Consider the following 24071-nt stretch of genomic DNA (forward strand, 5'->3'; position numbering starts at 1 on the left):
GATCATCACGATAAACGGAAAGAGCATCCGAATAATCCAAGACCTGCTGGTCATAAGCAGCAGCTGCATCATCAGCGGCAACCCTGGCTGCAGCCCTATCAGCATCAGAAGCATCTATCGCGAGAGCCGGTGGTGTCGACGGTGGAGTAGGAGCCACGGGAGAGACTGGGCGAGGAGGACAGGGGACCTCACCGGAAAGAACACCCCACAGACGAAGGCCATGCATGTGAATGCGCATAAAGACAACGAACTCGGCATAGTTAGCCCCATCAAAGATCACCGGGCAGCGAGGGATGGCGACATAGCCGCCCGATGAAGACATGGTGCTCCTTATCTCTCCGTCTCTTTTTTTACCTCTCTTTTTTTAAAGCAAAGGCCACACGAAGAGCCCACTTCAGGCAAATGAATCAAAACCGATCCAGACCGGGCAGAGAACCAACAACAGACCACACAGTGGCCACGGACGATGGGCAGCTCGATCCGGAATCACCAGACAGCGCCCGATCTGGAGCAGCGGCCGAAACAGGGCAAGGCAACGGCGGTCGCCCCAATTTGGGAGCGAGTGCAGCGGCTGGCGACCTGCGCCTGGAGCCGGCGGCGGCGTCCTGCGACAGGAGCCGGCGACGGATGAGCGCCGCGGACCCCGCGACCCTGCGTTCCGAGCCGGCGGCGGCGCCCCGCGTCAGAAGCCGGCGGGGACGTTCCCCGCGACCCCGCGGCCCCGCGCCGCAGCCCAGCAGCAGGCGTTCCACGTCCTCGCGGTTTCGATCCAGAGGACCAGATGGCGCAGCGCTATCCAGAGAGAAGGTGCGGCTGAGGCGAACTCGATCCAGAAGAGAGCAGCCGGACCGGCAAAGGGCCGGATGGATTGGGGCAGCGGCAGACAGCAGCCGGAGTAGAGAAGGAAATCACGGCGGCGGAGTAGCGGATCAAGCACGAGTTGCGCATGCTAAAAAAAAACCTAGGATCTGAATATGCAACTTGTATTATTAGAAGGCCAAAGCCAACATATGGGAAGCCTACACTTCTTTCCCTTCCCAACATCACGCGCTTCCCCGCTAATCCCTCGCGACCGGACGGCCCCCTCCCGCTCCCTCCCTCTAGGGTTCCGCCGCCGCCGCCGCCCTAGCCCCCTCCCGCTGCCGCCGGCCGCCGGCTCGCGCGCCCCGGCCCTCCCCGCCCCCCTCTTCCCCCTCCCCATCCCGTTCCCGCCCCTGCGCCGCCTCCCCGGGAGGTGGCCGGGGCGGCGCGCCCCTCCTCTTCCCTCGACCGCCACCCCCGTGAGCTCTCCCCCGCCGCCGCCGGCGGGTGCCCCGGCGCTGGCCCGGGTGCTGCCGGCGGCGGCGGGCCCTTCTGTACCCGCGCGTTCGTCTTCCTCTTGGGGCTGGTGACGGCGGCGGTGATGCTCGGCTGGGCGGCGGCCCGGCGACCCGGCAGCGGTCGCCGGTGGTAGGCGCGGTGGCGGTGCTGCCCTTGGCAGCGTGGTGGCGTGCGGCGGCCGGCGGCGCGTCCCCGGCCCAGATCTGGGCCCTCCCGGCCCCATCTGGGTCCTAGCGGGCCGGTCCCTGGCGTGGCTTCGTCGTCGTCTGTGTGGTGAGGAGGAGGAGCGGCTCGGATGGGGTGCGGCGATATCGATGGCGTGCCTGCTGCAGCGCGATGGCGGAAGCTTTCCGGGAATGGAGTTCCCGGCCGGGCCTGTGGGCACACGGGCCTGGTAGGCTCCTGCTAGTGTGTCCGGTCGGCTACCGTCGTTGACGGTGGAGGTTGTGCCCTCCCGTGTGCCGACGGTGCTGCGGCCCCTAGTCCCGGCTCCTATCTCTTGTTGTGCAGACCTCACCTCGTGGTGCCGTGGTGAGACGGCGTGGAGGCTTCTTGACCATGGTGGCGCAAGATGGTGGTCGGTTTGGTGGCAGGCTCTGGAGCATCCGAGGTGAAGGTTGGGATCGGGGGAAACCCCTGTCGGCCTGTCCGACACCGACGCGGTGACGCCGGTGGGTGCCGCCGGACCTTCCTGGAGGGCGTCGGGGGCAACCCTTCCTCTCGCCTCGTCGTGTACCGGGGGAAACCCTTGGCAGCAGCGTCGTCTTCGTCGCGGTCCTTCTTGGAGGTGTTGATTGGCACCGGTGCTTCGGAGCATTGGAGCTTGGTGGGAGATCTTCGGTGGGCGCAGTGGTCGTGAAGCTTCTTCGTTTCCGTCGATCCGCCGTTGTCGGCATTCTTTTCTCTTATTGTTTCTCTTTCGTTTCTTTTGGATGTGATTGTGCTGCTTCCGCCCCAGCACCTATCCTTGGATGTATCAGTTGGTTGCTTTGGAATACAAAGCGGGGGAAATCCTTTTTCTCAAAGCCAACATATATACACATACATGAGGATGCCAAAAGGCTACAAGAGGATGCCAGTAGACTAGAATGCAAAAAGCAAAAAGACAATATTGATATAACTCTAACAAGTTCTACACTCGTGTGGCGAACAAGTCCTTGCCCAACATCAGAAACATGACGACAGGAGTGCTGCAACCCATTACAATGACTATATACGCGAGCCACGGTGCCTTTGCCGCGACGGTGAGGTAGACAGAGGTGGTCAGGGACGCGACCATGGAGAGGCAGGCGATGACGGTGAGCCAGTGGCTCCAAGCTATGACCCTGCCGGTCCTGAAATCCAGCTGCTCCCTTCTTGCCCAGATGAAGCCAAAGACAACGACGATTGACGTTAGCATTGCCAGGGTATTCGCGAAGATGAAGAGTTTGAATGCCATCCGGTGGCCAAGGATGGCCGTGCCATCCTGCTGGTCGTACCCGCCGGGCATGGTGAACGTTGAAGAGAATGTCACCGTGGCGATGAGAGTTGCCACGAGAGTGTAGGTCCCCATCCTTTGCTGCACGTACTGGTTGAGGTCCTGCAACCAATCAGGCGTTGTTTCAGGGGGCAGCTGTTGCGCCTTGCATTTGATGGATTCTTGCTTCTTTAGCTCCTTCCAGAAGTAGACCTGGAATAAATTAAATGATTACACACATTTGTATATGCCCACAGTGTAATTTTCCAGTGCCTTGCAATTTATTTACAAACTAAGGGCATATAACCGGTTTGTTGTCCCAAAGACCAAGGCGGGTTGGACATTCATGACTTTGAGGTTAAGAATAGGGCCCTTCTCGGCAAATGGTTGTTTAAATTATTGACAGAAGATGATGTATGGCAAACCCTCCCGAGGAGAAAATATGTGGGTTCCAAGGCGGTATCCCAAGTATACTGGAAGCCTGGGGATTCTCACTTTTGAGCGGGTCTAATGGCTACGAAGAAATATTTCTTCTCCATTGAATCCTTCTCGATTAAGGATGACTCGGGAATTCATGACTTTGAGGTTAAGAATAGGGCCCTTCTCGGCAAATGGTTGTTTAAATTATTGACAGAAGATGATGTATGGCAAACCCTCCTGAGGAGAAAATATGTGGGTTCCAAGGCGGTATCCCAAGTATACTGGAAGCCTGGGGATTCTCACTTTTGAGCGGGTCTAATGGCTACGAAGAAATATTTCTTCTCCATTGAATCCTTCTCGATTAAGGATGACTCGGGAATTAGATTCTGGGAGGACAAATGACTAGGAAATGCCACACTCCAGGAACAATATCCAGCTCTATACAACATTGTGCGTCACAAGGGTGATACTGTTGCCAGTGTAATGGAATCATTTCCATTAATTGTGACATTCATAAGAGATTTAATTGGACCCAGACTGCAATCGTGATACATCCTGCTCCAATGGTTTTTCACGATGCAATTGTCACATAGGTCTGATGAATTTCGATGGAACCTACATGAGAATGGACAATTCTCAGTGGAGTCTGTGTATAGAGCGTTAATCCAGTCTGATGTGCCAGTTGATAATAACAAGAAGATATGGAAGATGAAGATACCTTTTAAGAATAAAATATTTGCATGGTATCTTGTTGCGGAGACATGCTTACTAAAGATAATCTTATCAAGAGGAATTGGCATGGAACTCCGCAATTTGTTTTTTGTCATCATGATGAGACAATAAAACATTTATTCTTCTAATGCAAATTGGCTCGGTCTATATGGTCAGTCATCCAGATAGCTTCTGACTTGTATCCTTCTTGTAGTGTTGCTAATGTATTTGGCAACTGGTTAGATGGGATTGATCATGGGTTTAGAACCCTTCTTAAGGTGGGAGCGCTTGCTGTTATTAGCTTGCTTTGGCTGTGTAGAAATGATAAGGTTTTTAACGATAAAAGTACTTCTCTAATGAAGATTATCTACACATGTACCGGGACTCTTCGTTTATGGTCCTCTCTCTACAACGCATGGAGAATCGAGAGCTATTTACGGAGGTGTGTACACAATTGAAGGATACGGCGAGGGATACTTTTATACAACATGGGTCACAGCATCATCTTAGGATTGGCCCACCTCCGCTTTAGGTGTTATACAGACTCTACATGTTTCTTTGTATTCCATTTTATTTTTCGTGTGCGAGAGGACTTTCTTTGACTGTGTGCATCTTAGCTGTTGGAAAAGGCAGTGCCTAGGAGGCGCTTAGGCACGCCTAGGTGCTAGGCGATGGCCAAACGCCTCGCCTAGGGCATAAATGGAAGTCTAGGCAGGGTAAGCAAGGAATTGTCTACCCAAGTGAAGAATCATCCATATTGCACTGGTATACCAAACGGGCCATATTCCAATGGGAGTAGCTGGAAATGAACTTATTTATTTGCCCTAATTTAATATCTACACAGATATAATACTCACAAATACATCCTGATAGTAAAACTATATTACCGCCTACACTAGTAGAAAACTGGGCTTTGGTCACAGGGCAATATTCACATTAGTCCTGGTTCAGTCACGAACCGGGACTAATGTGAGCATTGGTCCCGGTTCGTGCGGCCAGGGGTCTGCTGGGCCTCGTGGGGGCATTGGTCCCGGTTGGTGGGACAAACCGGGACCAATGGGCCACGCTCCTGGCCCACCACCCTTTAGTCCCGGTTCATACCACAAACCGGGACTAAAGGGCTGGTCCTAGTTGCGGCCAGTGTTTAGTCCCACCTCGCCAACCGAAGGGCGCTCACACCAGTTTATAAGCCCTTCCCTCTATGCCTTGTTGAGCTTCTCTTAAAGTGAAAATAGATGCCCTTATACAGGGAATTTCACCTAAATTCACAGTAAATTTCTATAGAAATTTACTATGAATTTAGGTTTAATTTTCTCTATAAGCGCATCTATGTTCATTTTTTATATTTATAAAATAAATAAACCTTAATAAAATAAAGTAAAATAAACTATAGTAACTACAATAAATAAACCTTAATAAATTAAGTAAAAATAGCAGCAGTAAAATAAATAAAAATAAAATAATTAAAGTAAAATACATAAGTAATTAGAAATAAAATAAATAAGTTTTTTGTTGTAAGTAGAAACAAAACAAAACAAATAAAGCAAAAGAGAAAAAAAACAGAGGAAAAAATTATGCCACCTACTGGGCCACCACGGCCTGAATACGACTAGAAACCCTTACATGGGCCAGGATTCAGGCCCGCAGAAGGCCCAGTAGGCCCACAGACAAATAGTGACAGAATAGGCCCGTAAGCCTGCATTTGAGAGGAGCTCGAAGTGGTCAGCGCAGCTATGCTTATAAACCACTGTCGAAGCCTCTCGGCTAGCAAGGTGGGAATAAACATCCCACCGCACCGCGCCAGTTCCAGCACAAGGCCTTTGGTCCCGGTTGGTGCCACCAATCGGGACTAAAGGGGTCATTGGTCCCGGTTCGTGGCACCAACCGGGACCAAAGGCCTTTAGTCCCGGTTGGTGCCACCAACCGGGACCAATGAGTTCCCTATATATACCCCATCGCCACAGCAGAGCACTCCAGAGTGCTCTGTTTTTTCTGGCCGGCGAGGGGAGGGCATTTGGGTGCTCTAGCTCACCTCCTATGCACATGAGGTGTTCGATGAAATGTCTGAGCCACACTAGTTAATCTTTGTCCTCTCGAAACTAGACCTCCGAGCTCCATTTTCCCCGAGATTTGTCTAGGTTTAGCGGTCCGTCACGTCCCGTCCCCGTCTTCATCGCCGTCGATCGCCCGCGCCGATCTCGTCGCCAGCACCACCGTGGTGAGCCTCTTGTTCTTATCTTCTTTCTGAAAGAAAAAAAATTCTTACTTTAGATAGTTACTTGTCTAATTTTGTTACTTTTATTATTCCTTCTTATTACATGGTGCGATGGTTTTGGTATCCGCCCCCGTCGGCCCTCGTCCTGTCTATGATTTGGATGTGGTATATATTATCTTTTTATAACTATTTGGTTCATTTATTGTTTATGACAAATATACCGACCAACGTGACATAGATTTTATTTATCTAGGAGGTGGTTGAACCGGAAATTCTAACCGACCCTATTGTCGAGAGGTTAAATTTAGTTGAAGAAGAAAACAATTATTTGAAGGAAAAAATAAAAAAAAATTAGGAGGAGAAGATGATATTGGAGTTGCATGTTGCGGATGTCGTCGATGATCACAAGATCAAGATGGATGCAATGCGCTTGAAGATTAGAAAGATTAGAAAATATGCCATTCATACCGAGGCTTGGTATCATTATGCCGTTGGATCAATTGTTACCTTGGTTGCGATTATGATCGCATTTGTTTTTGCATTGAAATGTTTTACATAGTTTCAATGTATGGTTTAATTAATTAGATGCTCTGGAGAGCTATATATATGTTGTTAGATGAGAACTATGTATGTACTTTGGTTTTAATGTGATGATGAACTTCTATTAATTTGGTCACTTAATTATCTATTCATGATGTTCTGTAATGGTTTTTGACACACTTAATTATATATAATGCACACAGATGAACCGGCAATGGATATACGGTGACAGACACACCTCCGAGTACATTAAGGGCGTGCATGATTTTCTCGACGTGGCTGAGGCAAACAAGCAGAATGGTTTTATGTGTTGTCCATGCCCTATATGTGGGAATACGAAGTCTTACTCTGACCGGAAAATCCTTCACACCCACCTGCTTTACAAGGGTTTCATGCCACACTAATGTTTGGACGAGGCACGGAGAAATAGGGGTTATGATGGAAGACGGCGAAGAAGAAGAGGACGATGACAACTATGTGCCCCCTGAATACGGTGATGCTGCAACGGGGGAAGCTGCTGAAGATCAAGAGGAACCAGACGATGTGCCCAATGATGCTGCAAGGGGGGAAGCTGCTGAAGATCAAGAGGAACCAGTGCCCAATGATGATGATCTCCGCCGGGTCATTGTCGATGCAAGGACGCAATGCGAAAGTCAAAAGGAGAAGCTGAAGTTCGATCGCATGTTAGAGGATCACAAAAAAGGGTTGTACCCCAATTGCGAAGATGGCAACACAAAGCTCGGTACCGTACTGGAATTGCTGCAGTGGAAGGCAGAGAATGTTGTGCCTGACAAAGGATTTGAGAAGCTATTGAAAATATTGAAGAAGAAGCTTCCAAAGGATAACGAATTGCCCGACAGTACATACGCAGCAAAGAAGGTCGTATGCCCTCTAGGATTGGAGGTGCAGAAGATACATGCATGCCCTAATGACTGCATCCTCTACCGCGGTGCGTACAAGGATCTGAACGCATGCCCGGTATGCGGTGCATTGCGGTATAAGATCAGACGAGATGACCCTGGTGATGTTGACGGCGAGCCCCCCAGGAAGAGGGTTCCTGCGAAGGTGATGTGGTATGCTCCTATAATACCACGGTTGAAACGTCTGTTCAGAAACGGAGAGCATGCCAAGTTGATGCGATGGCACAGTGAGGACCGTAAGAAAGACGGGAAGTTGAGAGCACCCGCTGACGGGTCGCAGTGGAGAAAAATCGAGAGAAAGTACTGGGCTGAGTTTGCAGCTGACCCAAGGAACGTATGGTTTGGTTTAAGCACGGATGGCATTAATCCTTTCGGGGAGCAGAGCAGCAATCACAGCACCTGGCCCGTGACTCTATGTATGTATAACCTTCCTCCTTGGATGTGCATGAAGCGAAAGTTCATTATGATGCCAGTTCTCATCCAAGGCCCTAAGCAACCCGGCAACGACATTGATGTGTACCTAAGGACCTGCAACGTTTGCACGAAAAAGACGGCATGCCTCCGAAGCAGTATGAAGGTCCTGCCAGCTACGCTTTTACGAAAGAAGAGAAAGAAATCTTCTTTGAATGCCTGCTCAGTAAGAATGTCCCGACTGGCTTCTCGTCGAATATAAAGGGAATAATAAATATGCACTGCCACGTGATTATGACGCAACTGCTTCCGGTTGCATTGAGGGGGCTTCTACCGGAAAACGTCTGATTAGCCATTGTGAAGCTATGTGCATTCCTCAATGCAATCTCTCAGAAGGTGATCGATCCAGAAATCATACCAAGGCTAAGGAATGATGTGGCGCAATGTCTTGTCAGTTTCGAGCTGGTGTTCCCACCATCCTTCTTCAATATCATGACGCACGTCCTAGTTCATCTAGTCGACGAGATTGTTATTCTGGGGCCCGTATTTCTACACAATATGTTCCCCTTTGAGAGGTTCATGGGAGTCCTAAAGAAATATGTCCGTAACCGCGCTAGGCTAGAAGGAAGCATCTCCATGGGCCATCAAACAGAGGATGTCATTGGGTTTTGTGTTGACTTCATTCCTGGCCTTAAGAAGATAGGTCTCCCTAAATCGCGGTATGAGGGGAGACTGACTGGAAAAGGCACGCTTGGAGGGGGGGACTCAATAATATGCAGGGACGGATATTCTTGGTCTCAAGCTCACTACACAGTTCTACAGAACTCTACCTTGGTGACCCCGTATGTCGATGAACACAAGAACAGTCTGCGCTCCAAACACCCGGAGCAGTGTGACGACTGGATTACATGTGAACACATCAGGACTTTCAGCAGTTGGTTGGAAACACGTCTCAGAGGTGACACCACTGTTTGTGATGAGTTGTACTCGTTGTCCAGGGGACCATCTTCGACTGTATTGACTTACAAAGGATACGAGATAAATGGGAATACATTTTACACGATCACCCAAGATCAAAAGAGCACCAACCAAAACAGCGGTGTCCGCTTTGATGCAGCAACCGAGAGGGGAAAGGACACATATTATGGTTACATAATGGACATATGGGAACTTGACTACGGACATGATTTTAAGGTCCCTTTGTTTAAGTGCAAATGGGTCAATCTGTCAGGAGGCGGGGTACAGGTAGACCCACAGTACGGAATGACAACAGTGGATCTGAACAATCTTGGGTACACTGACGAACCGTTCGTCCTAGCCAATGATGTGGCACAGGTTATCTATGAGAAGGACATGTCTACCAGACCGAGGAAAAGAAAAGATAAGGAAGCAAATACATCATACGATGAGCCAAAGCGCCACATAGTTCTTTCAGGAAAAGGGGACATTGTGGGAGTGGAGGGCAAGACAGACATGTCTGAAGATTATGAAAAGTTTCATGAAATTCCTCCCTTCAAAGTCAAGGCTGACCCAAGCATCCTGATAAACGATGAAGATTATCCATGGTTACGGCGCAATAAGCAAATGACACAAGCGAAGAAAAAGTGAAGACTTTCTCCTGCAACTATTATGATGATACCATGTCAACTTTGTAATAGACGAGTATGATACCATTGTCCGTTTTGTACAAGAAGTGCATCTAGTTTTTGCCGTAACCCTCTCAACTTTCTTGCACATGCTATGTGGATGGAATGATGATACCATGCCAACTTTCAACCTTTTCAGAGTTCATTTGAAATGCTTTTCAATTTTAGGGTCTTATAGCTCAAAATAATTAGTAAATGCATGAAAAATAACAGGCCAAAAATTAAAAATTATGCCACCTACTGGGCCACCACGGCCTGAATATGATTAGAAACCCAGTAGGCCCACAAGCATGTACAGAGAGGTTAGGCCCGTAAGCCTGCTTTAGAGAGGAGCTCGACAGCTCAGGCGCACCGCACCTTATAAACAGGTGCGGCTCTCTCTTAGCTAGCGAGGTGGGACTAAACTCACCACCACGCCGCTGTGCAAGGCCATTGGTCCCGGTTGGTGGCACGAACCGGGACCAATTCCACCCTTTGGTCCCTGTTGGTGCCACGAACCGGTACTAATGAGGCTGTGGCCCCACGAGCACCTTTAGTACCTGTTCGTGGCACGAACCGGTACTAGAGTTTCCTACTAAGCAGTTTTTTAGTCCCACCTTGCTAGCTGAGAGGCACTAGGAGCGGTTTATAAGCCCTGAGTGCAGAGACGATGAAGAAGAGGCGCAATGCTCACGTTGCTTAGCTTCAAGCCTTGAGGAATAAGGTAGACTGCATCGAGCTATGTGCAGTGCAGTCTACACTATTCCGAAAGGCTTGAAGCAAATCAACGAGCATTGTGCCTCTTTTTTATTTTTAATAACTTATTACAACTCCGGACTTCTTGTGTTCCGACAAAATAAAATAAACTTTAATAAAATTTATGAAACTAAAATTAACAAAGTATTTTCTGTTCAAAACATTATAAGAAACCTCTATTATTATTGAAACTAAAATCATATAAAATTGATGCAACTAAAATTATCGAAGTATTTTCTGTTCAAAATCATTAAAAGCAAAAAGAATTTTCATAAAGAACTTTTTTTGATAGAAACTTTAATAGCAAAAAGAATTATCATAAAGTAAAATAAATAAGTAATTAGAAACAAAATAAAATAAAATAAATAAGTTTTTTGTTGTAAGTAGAAACAAAACAAAATAGAAAGTTAATCACAAACTTGTGATTCACACAAATTTCAAACAATTCAAATTTTAACAATTCAAATTTGAAAACTAATGGCACTAATAGCAAGTTTATATTTTTTCTAAAACTAATGGCACTAACAGAAAGTTTATAATTTTGCTGACCTAAAAGCAAAAAGAATTAAAAAATAAAGCAAAAAACAAAACAAAATAAATAATGCAAAAAACAAAACAAAAAACAGAAAAAAAAACTATTTTTATAGTAAAGTTAATCACAAACTTGTGATTCACACAAATTTCATAGAATTCAAATTTTAACTATTTAAATTTGAAAACTAATGGCACTAACAGAAAGTTTATAAATTTTCTGACCTAAAAGCACAAAGAATTAAAAAATAAAGCAAAAAAAAGAAAATAAATAATGCAAAAAACAGAACCAAAAAACTGGAAAAAAATTTAAAAAAACTGCCACCTATTGGGCCACCACGGCCTGAATACAACTAGAAACCCAACCTGGGCCAGGATTCAGGCCCGCAGAAGGCCCAATAGGCCCACAGACAGCACAGTGTGACATTAGGCCCGTAAGCCTGCATTTGAGAGGAGCTCGAGAGGGCAACCGTAGTGGGGCTTATAAACCACTCCGAGCCCCTCTCAACTAGCGAGGTGGGACTAAACTTTTGGCCGCGGGCAGCGCAAGGCCTTTGGTCCCGGTTGGTGGCACCAACCGGGACTAAAGGGGGCATTGGTACCGGTTCGTGGCACCAACCGGGACCAATGCCCCCCCTTTAGTCCCGGTTGGTGCCACCAACCGGGACCAAAGGCCGCCGCTTCCCGCCCTTTGCGCTGCTGAAAAGGGACCTTTGGTCCCGGTTGGTGGCACCAACCGGGACTAAAGGGTGGCATTGTTCCCTGTTGGTGCCACGAACCGGGACCAATGCCCTTGCTATATAACGAGGACTTGTGAAAATTTCACATCTCCGTCGCCTCCCTCGCCAGTTGCCCCCGTCGCCAGGCTGCCCAAATCACTCGCGCGCTTCTCGTCGCCGTCTACGCCGCCGCCAACGCCGTCGCCTCCCCGAGCCCGCGCCGTCCTCGTCGCCGGCATCCCTCAGCCCGCCGTCCTCGTCGTCCCCGTCGCCGCGTGCCTCCCCGAGCCCACCCCTCCACGTCCCTGTCGCCGCCTGCCATCCCGAGACCGCCGTCCCCGTCACCGCGTGCCGCCCCGAGCCCGCCGTCCTCGAAGTGAGCCTCCCCTTTCCCATGGTCCCGATCGAGCGCCGCTCTTGCGCCCGAGTGCCCCTTGCTCTCTGCCGCCCCTGCTCCATGGTCGCGCCGGCCCCGACGCATTGAAGAGCAGAAGGAGAGGAGAAGGAGAGGAGAAGGAGTGGAGCAGCAGCAAGACGCCATCCAATTTTCTGAAACTTCTGAATTTTTTACATATATGAACAGTGCATATAGAGGGTGTTTGATCAAATGCTAGATGGCTTTGGGCATTTTTAGAATTTATGATATTTTTTGTGGTAAGGTACTGATGCAAGACAAAGGTGATGGCAAAATTTCAGAATTTTTGGATTGGTTTAGAATAGGTTTTCAGCAAGGAATTTGAATCTGGTTCAAATTTCATTTGAATGGAATTTGAAAATTTTGAACTATGGATCAGAAGGTTTTTGGTGAAATGGAGTGTGGGTACTGTCATGAAGTTGGAGTAATTTTTGTGGTTGTAAAAGAGTTAGGAAAATTTAGAATGTGCTAAATATGTCAAAAAATGTTTTTTTGTTCATATACAGAAAGTTTTTATATATGACTATGGATATATGAGCAATGATGATCCATGGATGTGTGCATTGATATATATGAGAAACGATGTTCACAGAATATTTACCAAGTATATATGTATTTTTGTTCATAGCATTTTTTTCCATTTATATATGTATGTGGCTATAGATGGATATATATGAGAAATGATGATCCATGGAAAAGTTTTATATATGCAAAAGTTACATTTTTAGAAAAGTTTTATATATCTAGCTAGGAAAGGAAGAAGAAGAAAAAGAAGGAGAGGAAAAAGAAAAATAAGAAGAGGAAGAAAGGAGAAGAAGAGGAGAAATAAATAAGAAGAGGAAAAAAGAAGAAAAAGAAGAGGAGAAGAAGAAAGGAATAGAGGAGAGAAGAAGAAAAAATAGAAAATTCTATTTTTTCTTCTTCTCTCCTCTATTCCTTTCTTCTTCTCCTCTTTTTTTTTCTTCTTTTTTTCTTCGATCTTCTCCTCTATTCCTTTTCTTCTTCTCCTCTTTTTATTTCTTCTTTGTTTTCTTATGTTTTATCGGGTCTGTCGTCGTCGATATACTACCCCTCTTGATAACTTCAACACGTGGGGGGGGTCGATATACCCCCTCCCCGATAACATTATTTTCCCATGTATGTATGTCGTCGTTGTCGATATATATAACTCCCTCCCAGATAACTTCGACATGATGGACGGTCGATATTTATACCCCCTCTCGACCGTGATAACTTATACCACGGGAGCACCCCCCGGCCCTCTCGCTCGACCAAAACTCTCGAGGACACCCAAACCCTAGAAAAAAACGATGTCGGTCTCCTACCCCCTCCCGCCGCGCCCCTACCCTTGAAGCGTTGCCTAGGCCACCCCAAACCCGGAACAAGCTAGGTCTACGTTTGCACTAATATATCCACCTGCTGTCATGTTTGTGTAATAATTGCCATGTTGTAATATTTGCAGAAACAATGGAGCACAGACGAGATGAGCAAGCAGAAGAGGTGTTGGGGGACATAATCTTAGCCGGAGGTGATATCTTGTCGTATCTTAACGACAATGATGGTCTGGAATAACAGGGTGAAGAAGCAGGCTACTGTGATCGAAGAGTGGAGGAGGAAAGACATGATTATGATGGCTCCGGTGACCCAATGCTGGTGCAAGAAGGAGCCCGTGGTGACGGCTCCGGTGACCGAACAGAGTCCGGCCAGGTAAATATATTAGTTAAGCCTGTGTTGACTAGCTAATTGATGCATTCATTGTTTTGGTATGTACACATATTAATTAACACTCGTCTTTCTTCTTTTTTCTAGCCCTCCGGATCGAGCACAACTGCGGTAAAGAGACGAGGCCCGAAGAGAAAGTTGCGCTCGGATGAAAGGTTTGAGATCACAGCAATCGCGCGCGACGGCCAACCGATTGAACCCATCCGGACAAAGGATGCATTTGCTGCTCAGTGCGGGGTTCTAGTTAGGGACAAGATCCCGATCAGCATCCACCAATGGTATAAGCCTAAGAAGGAAGACCCTGAGGTGTCTTATGTCAATGATATGCAGAAAGATGATCTTTGGACTGAGCTGAAGGCAAATTTCACCCTACCGCCAGAGGAGGATCCGGAGAAGCCAGTTATAGAGCAATTAATCAAGTCTCATGCTCTTAAGAAGATGGCAGACCTATTCAGGAGGTGGAAGAATGAGCTGAAAACGTTTGTCGACAAAGAAGAGACACCTGAATTCATCGGCCGGTATGAGAAGATCAGAGATCACTGGCCCGCATTTGTGGCCCACAAGACATCGGAAAAGAGTAAGAAGATGTCAGCGACAAACAAGAAGAATGCTGCGAAGAAGAAGCTTCACCATCGCACGGGTCAGGTGGCTACCTCAAAGCCCGACCTAAGTGGGCCAAGGCTGAGAATGATCTGCTTGAAAAAGGGATCGAACCACAGACAATGAACTGGATAGACCGTTGCCGAACTTGGTTCTTCGGGGCTGGCGGAACCTTGGACCCTGTAACAGGGAGGTGCGTTTGGACGAACGAGCTTTTGAGAATACCAGTCAAGAAGATTCAGCAATATATTGATGCAGCGCAGGAAGGGACGTTTGTTCCAGACAGAGAGAACGACGAGCTCACGATGGCCCTCGGGAATGCTGAGCACCCTGGACGGACACGAGGCACGCCAGGCTCCGTTCCGTGGAAGGCTGGTTTTCCGGACGCGGGCGGTTACAAAACCCAGGAGAGGAGAAAAAAAGTGGAGTAGATCCAAATTCAGAAGCTGCACGAAAGGGTTCAAGCGCTAGAGGAACGAGACGGCAATCGAGATGCCGAAACTGCCCCCGAAGCTACACCGCCATCTCAGCGGAGAAGCAGCGTGGCTTCCACCGAGCTGCTTCAGCTGGAGCATGCGGCTCCTGCTAGCTACCTCGTGGATGCTATCACGGAGTCTCAACATTGCCACCTTATGGCGGAATGGCAGAACTTCAAAGTCAAGGCGGCTGTTGGCTCTGTTTTACCTCCTGAACCCGGCGCAACCTACCACTTCTGGCCGATTCCAGAAGGATATGCTAGGGTGATGGTGGATGAAATAACGGAGGGATTTGAGGAGCTCCAGCTTGACCACCCTACCGGTGAAGGGGAGACTCGGCTGGGTTCTGCTCTGAAGACTCCATGCCTATGGCGGAAGGAGCTCATCAAGCTTCCGAACTGGACGGCTCCGGCGAGTAAGGGCACTCCGCCTCCTCCTCCGGCGAGTGATCAGGGCACTCAGCCTCCTTCTCCGCCAGCGCCGGCGCGCCAGAGCAGCCAGCCTCCTCCTTCTCCGCCTCGTCAGCAAGGGCGGAAGAGACCCGCCGCCGCTGCGGCTGCTCCAGCGCGTCGTAGTCCTTCTCCTCCGCCTCGTAAGCAAGGAAAGAAGACAGCCGCAGCCGCTCCGTCTGCTCTGCCGGCGTCTAGCAGTACAGCTGCCAGAGGCGGGAGGCAATACAGATTCGGTCCTTCTCTGAAGACTCCAGAGAAGTTACCATACGAGAGGACCGAGGAGGAAACCAGGGAGATCGTGCGAGCCGAAGTGACAAATTTCTTTGAAGGGGGAAAGCAAAGAAACAACCACCTCCGGAGGAGAAGGTAGATCCGGTGAAAGCAAAGCGCACTCTGGCTGCCCTGACAAAACCACCAAAGTCTCCGCCGAGAGGCAACTATGAGCGCATTCTTGCAAAGACATATGCCGAAGCGGAGCGGTCGGGAAGTACTGTCAGTGATAAGAGGTTAAAAGAACGACGAGCTGGGAAAAAATTGCCCAGCTCGGCGAACAAGCGAACCAATCGTGCCCCCCGCTCAAGGTGTCAAAAGACATCGTCGCTAATGATCCGAGGATGGTGGCCGGTTATAGCAATCTTGGAGATTACCTGCCCGACGATGTACATTATGAAATCATGGAGGTCGACGAACACAAATACCATTACGGGAAGCCTCTCGTCAAAGATGAAAGATCTCTAACAACGATGATGCGAAGACTACATGATTGGTACATGAAAACCTGCAAAGAGTCTGATGGGATGAATACTTTGACGCTGAGAGTTAAACCGGAGCATGACCTCATTGGAATTGATCTGCTGAATGTTCCATTTGAGGATTTCTTCCCGTTTTACAATCAAAAGGCCCTCGATAAAACAACGATCACTTGCTACTGTCTGTAAGTAGTACTACTTCTGTCATTAAGTCTCTCTATATAGGTCAGCTCTTTCATTGCATGTATTTATAATTATCCTCACTATATTATGCAGATTGAAGATCGCCGAATTGAAGAAAAGACAAATCAGTGATATTGGGTTCATTAACACAAATCTCATAGATGCATATACGGTTGAAAAACATCCCAAAGAAGCCGAGGCCAACTTGCTACGATCGTTGGTATTAAATCAAAACAAAGATATAATACTCTTTCCATACAACTTCAAGTGAGTGTTACTGTCTTGTGCATATTCGGTTTCCCTTATTAGTCCAGGTTATGGTAATGTAATTGATGACTTATGCATGCATGCGCAGCTTCCACTATATTCTTCTAGAGATTAAGCTTGAGCAGGGATTAGTAACCGTCTTAGACTCGAGACGAAAAGATCCCCAGGACTATGCGGACATGACTCAAATGCTCGAGAAGTAAGTTAAATCGATCATTATCCACCATATCAGCAACTTTGTTCATTTCCTGATATCAAGTAATTGTTTTCTTTGTTTGGCGGGGTTTGGAGAAAATTCACCACAAAAGCTCCGGGACTGCCGAAGAAGCTGCAATTTAAACACCCGAAAGTAAGTACTATAGTAGCATGTTCCGCGCATCTCCTAGTGATTCAAGCGCTAGTTTCATCAATACCATTTAGCATGCTTGCTTATCAGTTTGATTGACCTCTATTTCTTGTAAAGTGGTTGTGGCAGGAACCCGGGAATAATTACTGTGGATACTACGTTTGCGAGTCCATCTGCTACACGACCTGTGAGTGGGGCTACACTGAAGAACAATATGAAGTGCGTAAGCAATAATATTCACAATTTTATTTTATTACCATCATTTGTGTTGAGTTTCATTTATTCATATATATATATGTATTGACCCCCTTCTTCAAATTAGATGTTTCGGAAGCGGGATGAACTCCTAGCACCAGATCGTATGCGAGGAATTCAAGAGGAATTGGCAGCATTCTTCCTTGACCACGTGATCGATGAAAACGGAGAATACTATGTGGACCCTGTGTTCCTACAATTTAATTAGGAGATTGTATTGTAAGAGATAATTATTGTATATATGTAGCCGGTAGTGTCGGATAGATATACGAGAACTTGTTGTTCGACCAATATCTCGGAGAAGGAGAGGTGGTCGATATCACTTCTCTCTGTATGCATATGTTCATGACGATCTTCTGTTTCCTTCATTTGATTACTAGCTAGCGTGTCTACTCCTCTCCTTACGTATATAGTACGTAGCGTCGACCAAGCACGGAGATAAGAGAGGACACTTCTCTCTATTAATTAATTAGCTAGCTAACACAATATATGAAACACCTAAATTAACCCCCCAAAACCCCTAAACCACCTCCTTTCAAAAAAAAAAAAAACCTCAGCTCCTGCCAACTGCTGACGCGTGCATGCCGGGCTGGCAGCAGCGGCCACGTGGACGACCTTCTGTCCCGGTTCGTGTAAGAACCGGGACTAAAGGGGAAGGCATTATTAACGACCCTTTAGTCCCGGTTCGAGAACCGGGACAAAAGGCCCTTACAAACCGGGGTAAAAGCCCCTTTTCCTACTAGTGCTAGGCCGCGCCTAGGACGCTTAAGCACCGCCTAGGCACTAGGCGAAGGCCAACTGCCTCGCTTACGCCTACCGCTTTTTCCAACATTTTTAGCTATGCAGAGGCCGGGTGTAATGCTTAAATCTTTTAAGTAATAAAGTACCCCCTTTTGAAAATATAACCGGTTAGAGGAGTAAAAATGTGGTTTTACTCCTCAACCACGGTACCTGCATGCGGCCCTGCCGCCGTTCGCCCGCCACGAGGGACGCTTAGTAGGCTCCGCCACTGTCCCCTATCGCTTGGATTTGCGCCGCCTCGTCCCGTGGCCAGCAAAAAAGCAGTGGATCTGCACTTGCTGTCCTCGCCACCGGATTTGGCGATTCCGGCCGCCGTCGGCTGTGCCTAGCCACGGATTGGTCGAAAAGCAGACCACACAGCCACGGCAACGCCTCCGGGCCGCATGTAGGTACAGGTTCCTCCTCTAGCCACTCAAATCTCACCCATGGGAGGTTCGCCGACAAATACACGCTAGGCCGTCGCCCGGGCCCGGCGCAGGCGTAGCGGCTCGCCGGCTCGCCAAAGCCGCTCATACAGTGCGATGACTGCACGCGGAAGGTGGTGCGCCGAGTTTCTACCAAGCCGCAACAACCCGGATGGGTGTTCTTCAAGTGCACAAATGATGGGGTATGCGCTCGCGATAGCTCATCTATGTGCTTGTTTGCTTATCTATGTGTGTAGGATGGACACAAGTTTTGGTATTGAGAGGAAGAATACTATTGATAGAACAAAAATTGATAGATGTTCGTCCACTCATTGCTAGAACTAAGGCTAGAGATGAAATTAGAGATGAGATTAGATGTGAAGCAACGTCTACTTCTTTAGAATCGAAGAAGAAAAAAGTGGCGAAACTCAAGAATCCGCAGATCAAACAATGAAGACATAGAGAAGATATTAATCCTACTAGTGGAGCAGTTAGGGAAATTGGATATATTCTAAAATGTCTAATTATGGTTCTTGTTTTCTTTGGGCTTGCTCTCGTAGCGAAGAATTGGTGAACTATGTACTCCAATGTCGCTGAATGAAACAAAAATGTAAGAGAATATGTTTTGGTCAGCAAATATGTGATGCAAATGGAAAAAAATTACCCCACTAAATTTAAGGGGTCGGCTAGAAACGGCAAAAAATTAGTGGAGCAAATTTACTCCACAAAGGTTTACTCCCTCGTTTTATTCCTCTATTTTTAGGGGATCAGTTAGAAACTTAAGAGTTGCCTTAGAGAGCAAAAGAAGTGACTGATATCAGTGGAGTGGACAACGTAAATTACCGTGAAGCTATCGACAGGTGTTTGCTCCTCGGTAATGCTCCGTGCGGTGCGGCCTTCCCTGTTGAGGAGGCATGGGTTCACCCTGCGGTCCTTGAGCAGCAGCAGGCCAAGCGGAGCTCGATTTAACTTCGCGGCCAGATGAAGCGCTGTGTTGCCATCGTTGTCAACCTTGTTGATAATCTCGTCCGGGCGCACGTGCTTGAGGAGGCAGCGGAGCACGTCCACTTTGCCGATGACGATGGCGACATGCAACGCGTTCCTGCCGTTGCTGTCCACCATCTCCGCCACGTCAGGGCACTGCTTCAGCAGCTCCGCCATGGCCTTTGTCGACCCGTAGTAGGCGGCCACGTGCAGCGGGGACTGCAGGTCACGGTTGCGCTTGTAGGCCAGCTCCACCATCCGGTTGAGCAGCAGCTTCACCACGCGGGCGTTGTTCTTCTGCGCCGCGTAGTGCAGCGCGTTGTTCTCGCTCGAGTCCGTCAGCCCGATCTGCTCCCGCGGCGTCATGTCGAGCAAGATCTCCACCACGCCTGCTTGCATGATTGCATCGCCACCGGTAGTAATGACATGCAATTACACGATACAGGACCGAGACAACGAAAAGAAGGCGACGGGCAGGATGGCAGGTCCTTCATAATTCACTTACGTGCGTGGCCGCCGAGGACGGCCTGGTGCAGGGCGGAGCCGCTGACGGAGTCAGAGGGGACAAAGCTCTCGTGGACCCAGGGCTGGCTGTTGATCTTGATGACGACTTTGTAGAGGCCCTCCCGCGCGGCGATGTGTAGCGGCGTCTGCTGCTTCACGTTGAGCGCGTGGCCGCTGCCTGGCTCGGCGTCCACCAGCTTGAGCGCGACCGCGCTCCTGCCGTGCTTCACCGCCTCGTGCAGCGGGGTGTCGCCGGCCTTGTTGGCCATCAACAGAGGCCCGTGCGCGGTGCCAGGGGAGCTCCGGGAAGGTTCCGCGGTCTGTCCATTCTGTGCGGCTTGCTCCATAGGCCATGCCCACGCGTGGCCGATGAGCAGGTCCGCAACGTCCACCTTCCCCGCCCTGGCCGCCTCCATAGGCCATGCCCACGCGTGGCGTTCCTGCTGACGAGCAGCTTGCCGTCCACACCAAGGGCCGCCTCGACAAAACCGGCATGGCCGAGCTCGGCCGCGCGGTGTTCTCCTGGGGCGTCTTGGAGGAACCAAGGATGCCGGGGCGCTCGGCCACCAGCCTCCTCAGGCTTGCCACGCGCCCCTGCACCGCCGCCTGGTGCAACCATGGGTTCATCCTATTCCTACCTACGGTAGCTTCTTATACTCTTCACCCTCTTGGACCTCGATCGTACTCCGTGGAGACAGAGAGCGCATGAGCTGCTTCATCATGTGGATGAAGAAGCTTTAAAATAAGTTGGCTGGATTCCTTGCCTCCTCCCTGATTTTGGAATTTATTTTTCAACTTGTGCCGCGGTTGCGTGGAGTTGGGGAGTGCTTTGCTTGGCAGTCCAACGTTGGTATATGCCTCTCATGCATGCATCACCTTAAAATGAGGAAGAGAAATACAGAGGAGAATTCAGCGTTTTGGGTGCCACCTACGGCCGTCTTATTCTTCGCTTCGTTGCAATTGTCACGGCAGGAGGCCAGGAATCAAGGACAACGTAAACGGCTCAACCAAGCAAGCTACAAACGTCGGCAAGAATAAAATGAGCCTTTGCTTAACTCAGAAGCCAGCAGGCATGCATGGAGAATATTCCATGTTTCACAAAAGTAAAAAGATTCACAGAAAAGCAAAGAATAATGTGTAATGCGCCTAATGAAAACCTAGCAGTACCGGTCTCTACTGGGTACCGCTGAGGCGTCCGATCAATCCCGTGATTCGTGCATACAAACCATTCATGTATCATAGTCAATGTATCAACAGTGGCCGAAGGATTTTTTGTTGCGCGTATTCGCACCCAATAGATACGGTGGAACCCACACCCGTACTTAACTCGTTGTGTCCATCTTTTACCCCCTGCCACTCGATATTGTTCGAGGAACTGTTGGATTGGGTTGTTCCGCCGTGCCACACCCACACCACGCCGCCACCACCACTGTTCCGCAAGCGCGCCGCCGGGAGGAACTGTAGCTGACCTCCAAGCTTCAGCGTCGCATGTTCGCGTTGTGGATCTGAGGGCCCGAGGTAACAAAGTCGAAGCCCTTTACTATATGTTGACGTTTTTCATTTGGTAGATAGGGGACTCGAATCCCCAATAATCCATGAGTCTCATGAATCAGTGCAGTTCTTACAGGTCGTGGTCGTCAACATATTAGAAAGCCCCGCAGTATTGTGAGCATATAGCAGATCTTGATTCGAGCGCACCATGTTGTTGTTTACCAGTTTAGTAGTTTAGGATTGCATTTGTCGCTGTCGGAGGGGCATTTATCATCCGGTGATTTCTACACTTTGTACTAGGTAGAGCAAATTCTTTGGTTTTTGTCATTTTAGGCCTGTGTGGATGTATATCTGATTTTTCACTCGTGATTTGGTTGGCAGATTAAATTACTACCGTTGTAAACATGGAATAAAATATATTCGGAAATGAGCTCGGCGCATGTTGATCACCTAGATTTATGAAAAGACGTAAAAGGATATAGCTGACACTGAATCAGAGAAAACTAAGTCTGAAGAACCAAGGCATGACATGAGGAAGCAGAGCAAGAGGGCAGGTAGAAAGGATGCCTTCAAACCAAGAAGAAAACACAGTAAATATGATGAAGACTTGTCTGAAAGTGAGGAAGATCATTACAATCCTGATAAAAGAAGCCAGTCCCATCATAGGAAGCATGACAACATGTCAAAAATTGAAGAATGTAAAGGCAGGAGGAGAAAGAAAACAAAAGCACAATCAAAGAAGGAGCTTGAAAGCAGTGAATCTCAATCCAGTTCAGATAGTGAGGATATTGACAGAAAGATGAAGATGAATCAAGCAGACATGCCTCAGGTTTGAGGAACGGTTTGACAGGGATAAGAAGGGCAAAGGAAGAAGAGATTATATGTCAGAAACCGACCGTACCGAAAGTAAGAGGAAGTCGAAAGACAGAAGAAATGACCCAAGCTTTGACAATGAGCATGCTAAGCGGATGAAAATGAAGAAGCGTGCCAAGAACGCGGAGTCCAGGTCCGGTTCGGGAGAATCAGATTACAGCATAGACGAGGAAGTAGTTGAACCAAAGAGGAACAGGAAATGCCAGAACATGACGAAATCATTGCCTAGCGGAGGGCAACACACAGAACTACACAAACAAGGTTTCAAAGCACTTAGCCCCTCCCTTAAACCACTCTAAAATATCACCCTTAATAAGGTTGACGAAGGCCGGTGTCCATGGGACCGACTTGTCCTCAAAGACTCTCTTATTACACTCTTTTCAAAAGGACCAAGCAACCAACATGATAATTATAGTACTGACCAAGCTTATAGTTTGACTTAAAACAATGTAATACACACTATATTTTAAGATGAAGGGTGTACAATAATATTACTCCCTCCGATCCATATTACTTGTGGCAGTTGAGAATAGAGTATAGTATCATGTGCAGTTACAAATACTAGTCGCCAACCCGTGCATTCGCACGGGCTAGTGTATAAAATACGTGTATGTACTTTCTATGATTTTGGGTGCATTGTAGTTATTTGGCTCTTGCATGCTTCATAAATGTGTGCCTTTTATCGATATTGAATTTTCTACAACACTGACTTTTTATATTTACAGTTTATTCTTGTAACTATGCATAATGAATATATTTGGGTTCCTTATTCAGATTTTCATGGATCTGATCAGCACATTTTTCATTATTATATTTCGCATTTTATTATAACTTCAAGATTCCTGCTCTATTTATGTTTTTTTAACAGCTCTATTTATGTTTTAAGTGCATCCTTGTGCAAACTTTAAGTTGCACTCATTTTATTTGTATACTTCATTTCATCTCGACTTTTCTGCTAGTAGTATATAATTTGCATGCCTCTACATATATGGAAATAAAAGCCTTTTGGGAAAGTAAGTTTAAGTCACATAAGACATACACTTTTTTTCTCTATGCCTTCACAAATATGGGGAAATACATTTGTATCTGAATCAACATGGATATAAAACATCAAGTCTCTTGTTGTAGATGATAGATTTGGGAGCACTTCTCTTCTGCTAGCTTGGAAGCACCGCAGGTAGAAGAATAATCATACTAAGAAATCTAGTTTATGGAGTTGCACATCATAAAGGCAATGGTTAACAAAATGCTCGGTACTGTAGCTCCAAGCTAAACTTCGCTTTGGTTCGTAAAAAGGAATTCTGATATTGATTCCTCCTAAAATGACAGTTGTTCTTTGTGATCATAGTAAAGAGTATCTCCTGCAAGGGACTTTGATCCAACTCCCACGACTTCTCTAACCTCATGCTTGGATCATAGATCATCATCTATACTTTCTAAGCAGTCACAGTTGCTCCTCGTCAAGCATATCCTATATTATCACCTTTACTTTCTATATTCGTTCATAGAAAACAACCATCAACATAATCCCGAAGTTCTGTTCTCTATACCCTTCTTAACTCTACGGGGCTAGATATTAAGATGTACAAACTACTTTTTGTTCCAACTACCGTCAACATGATGACGTTGACACTTTTCTCGGCTATATACCATATATTTAGATATATTATATCGTTTCATATATAAAGTGACAGTGAGCAGGTTGTAGATCAGCCTGAACAATGTCATCAACATTAAAAGATCAATCGACCATCTATTCTATGCTAATAACCGATGCCAATAAGTTGGTCAGAAGCAATACTAAGTTCAAAACTATAGTTCTAAGACTATCTGCTAATTTTTGGAATATTTTTTAAACTATATATCACCAAACAATATTCAACTTAATGAAAAACAAATTATCAGAACAGGTGATAAATTAGCAT

The 24071-nt window shown here is 47.4% G+C and overlaps 1 protein-coding gene across 1 annotated transcript; it reads right to left on the reverse strand.

Annotated features, from left to right (window-relative positions):
* Positions 1-17972: 17972 nt before the first annotated feature.
* LOC123140675 (ankyrin repeat-containing protein At5g02620) lies at positions 17973-20468 on the reverse strand. Its single transcript, XM_044559961.1, has 2 exons — positions 19784-20468; positions 17973-19667 (listed from the first exon to the last, which is right to left on the reverse strand). The coding sequence occupies exons 1-2, from the start codon at positions 20196-20198 to the stop codon at positions 19066-19068; spliced, it is 1017 nt and encodes a 338-aa protein (XP_044415896.1). The 5' UTR covers positions 20199-20468; the 3' UTR covers positions 17973-19065.
* Between the last annotated feature and the right edge of the window lie 3603 nt (positions 20469-24071).

This window comes from Triticum aestivum, chromosome 6D (genome assembly GCF_018294505.1).
Source record: "Triticum aestivum cultivar Chinese Spring chromosome 6D, IWGSC CS RefSeq v2.1, whole genome shotgun sequence".
Taxonomy (NCBI): domain Eukaryota; kingdom Viridiplantae; phylum Streptophyta; class Magnoliopsida; order Poales; family Poaceae; genus Triticum; species Triticum aestivum.

Excerpts from the sequence above, each read along its gene's own strand:
- LOC123140675 (XM_044559961.1), bottom strand. The coding sequence starts at position 20,198 with ATGGAGGCGGCCAGGGCGGGGAAGGTGGACGTTGCGGACCTGCTCATC. Across the intron at positions 19,668-19,783 it reads CGTCCTCGGCGGCCACGCAC|GCGTGGTGGAGATCTTGCTC; the intron begins GTAAGTGAATTA and ends TCATGCAAGCAG.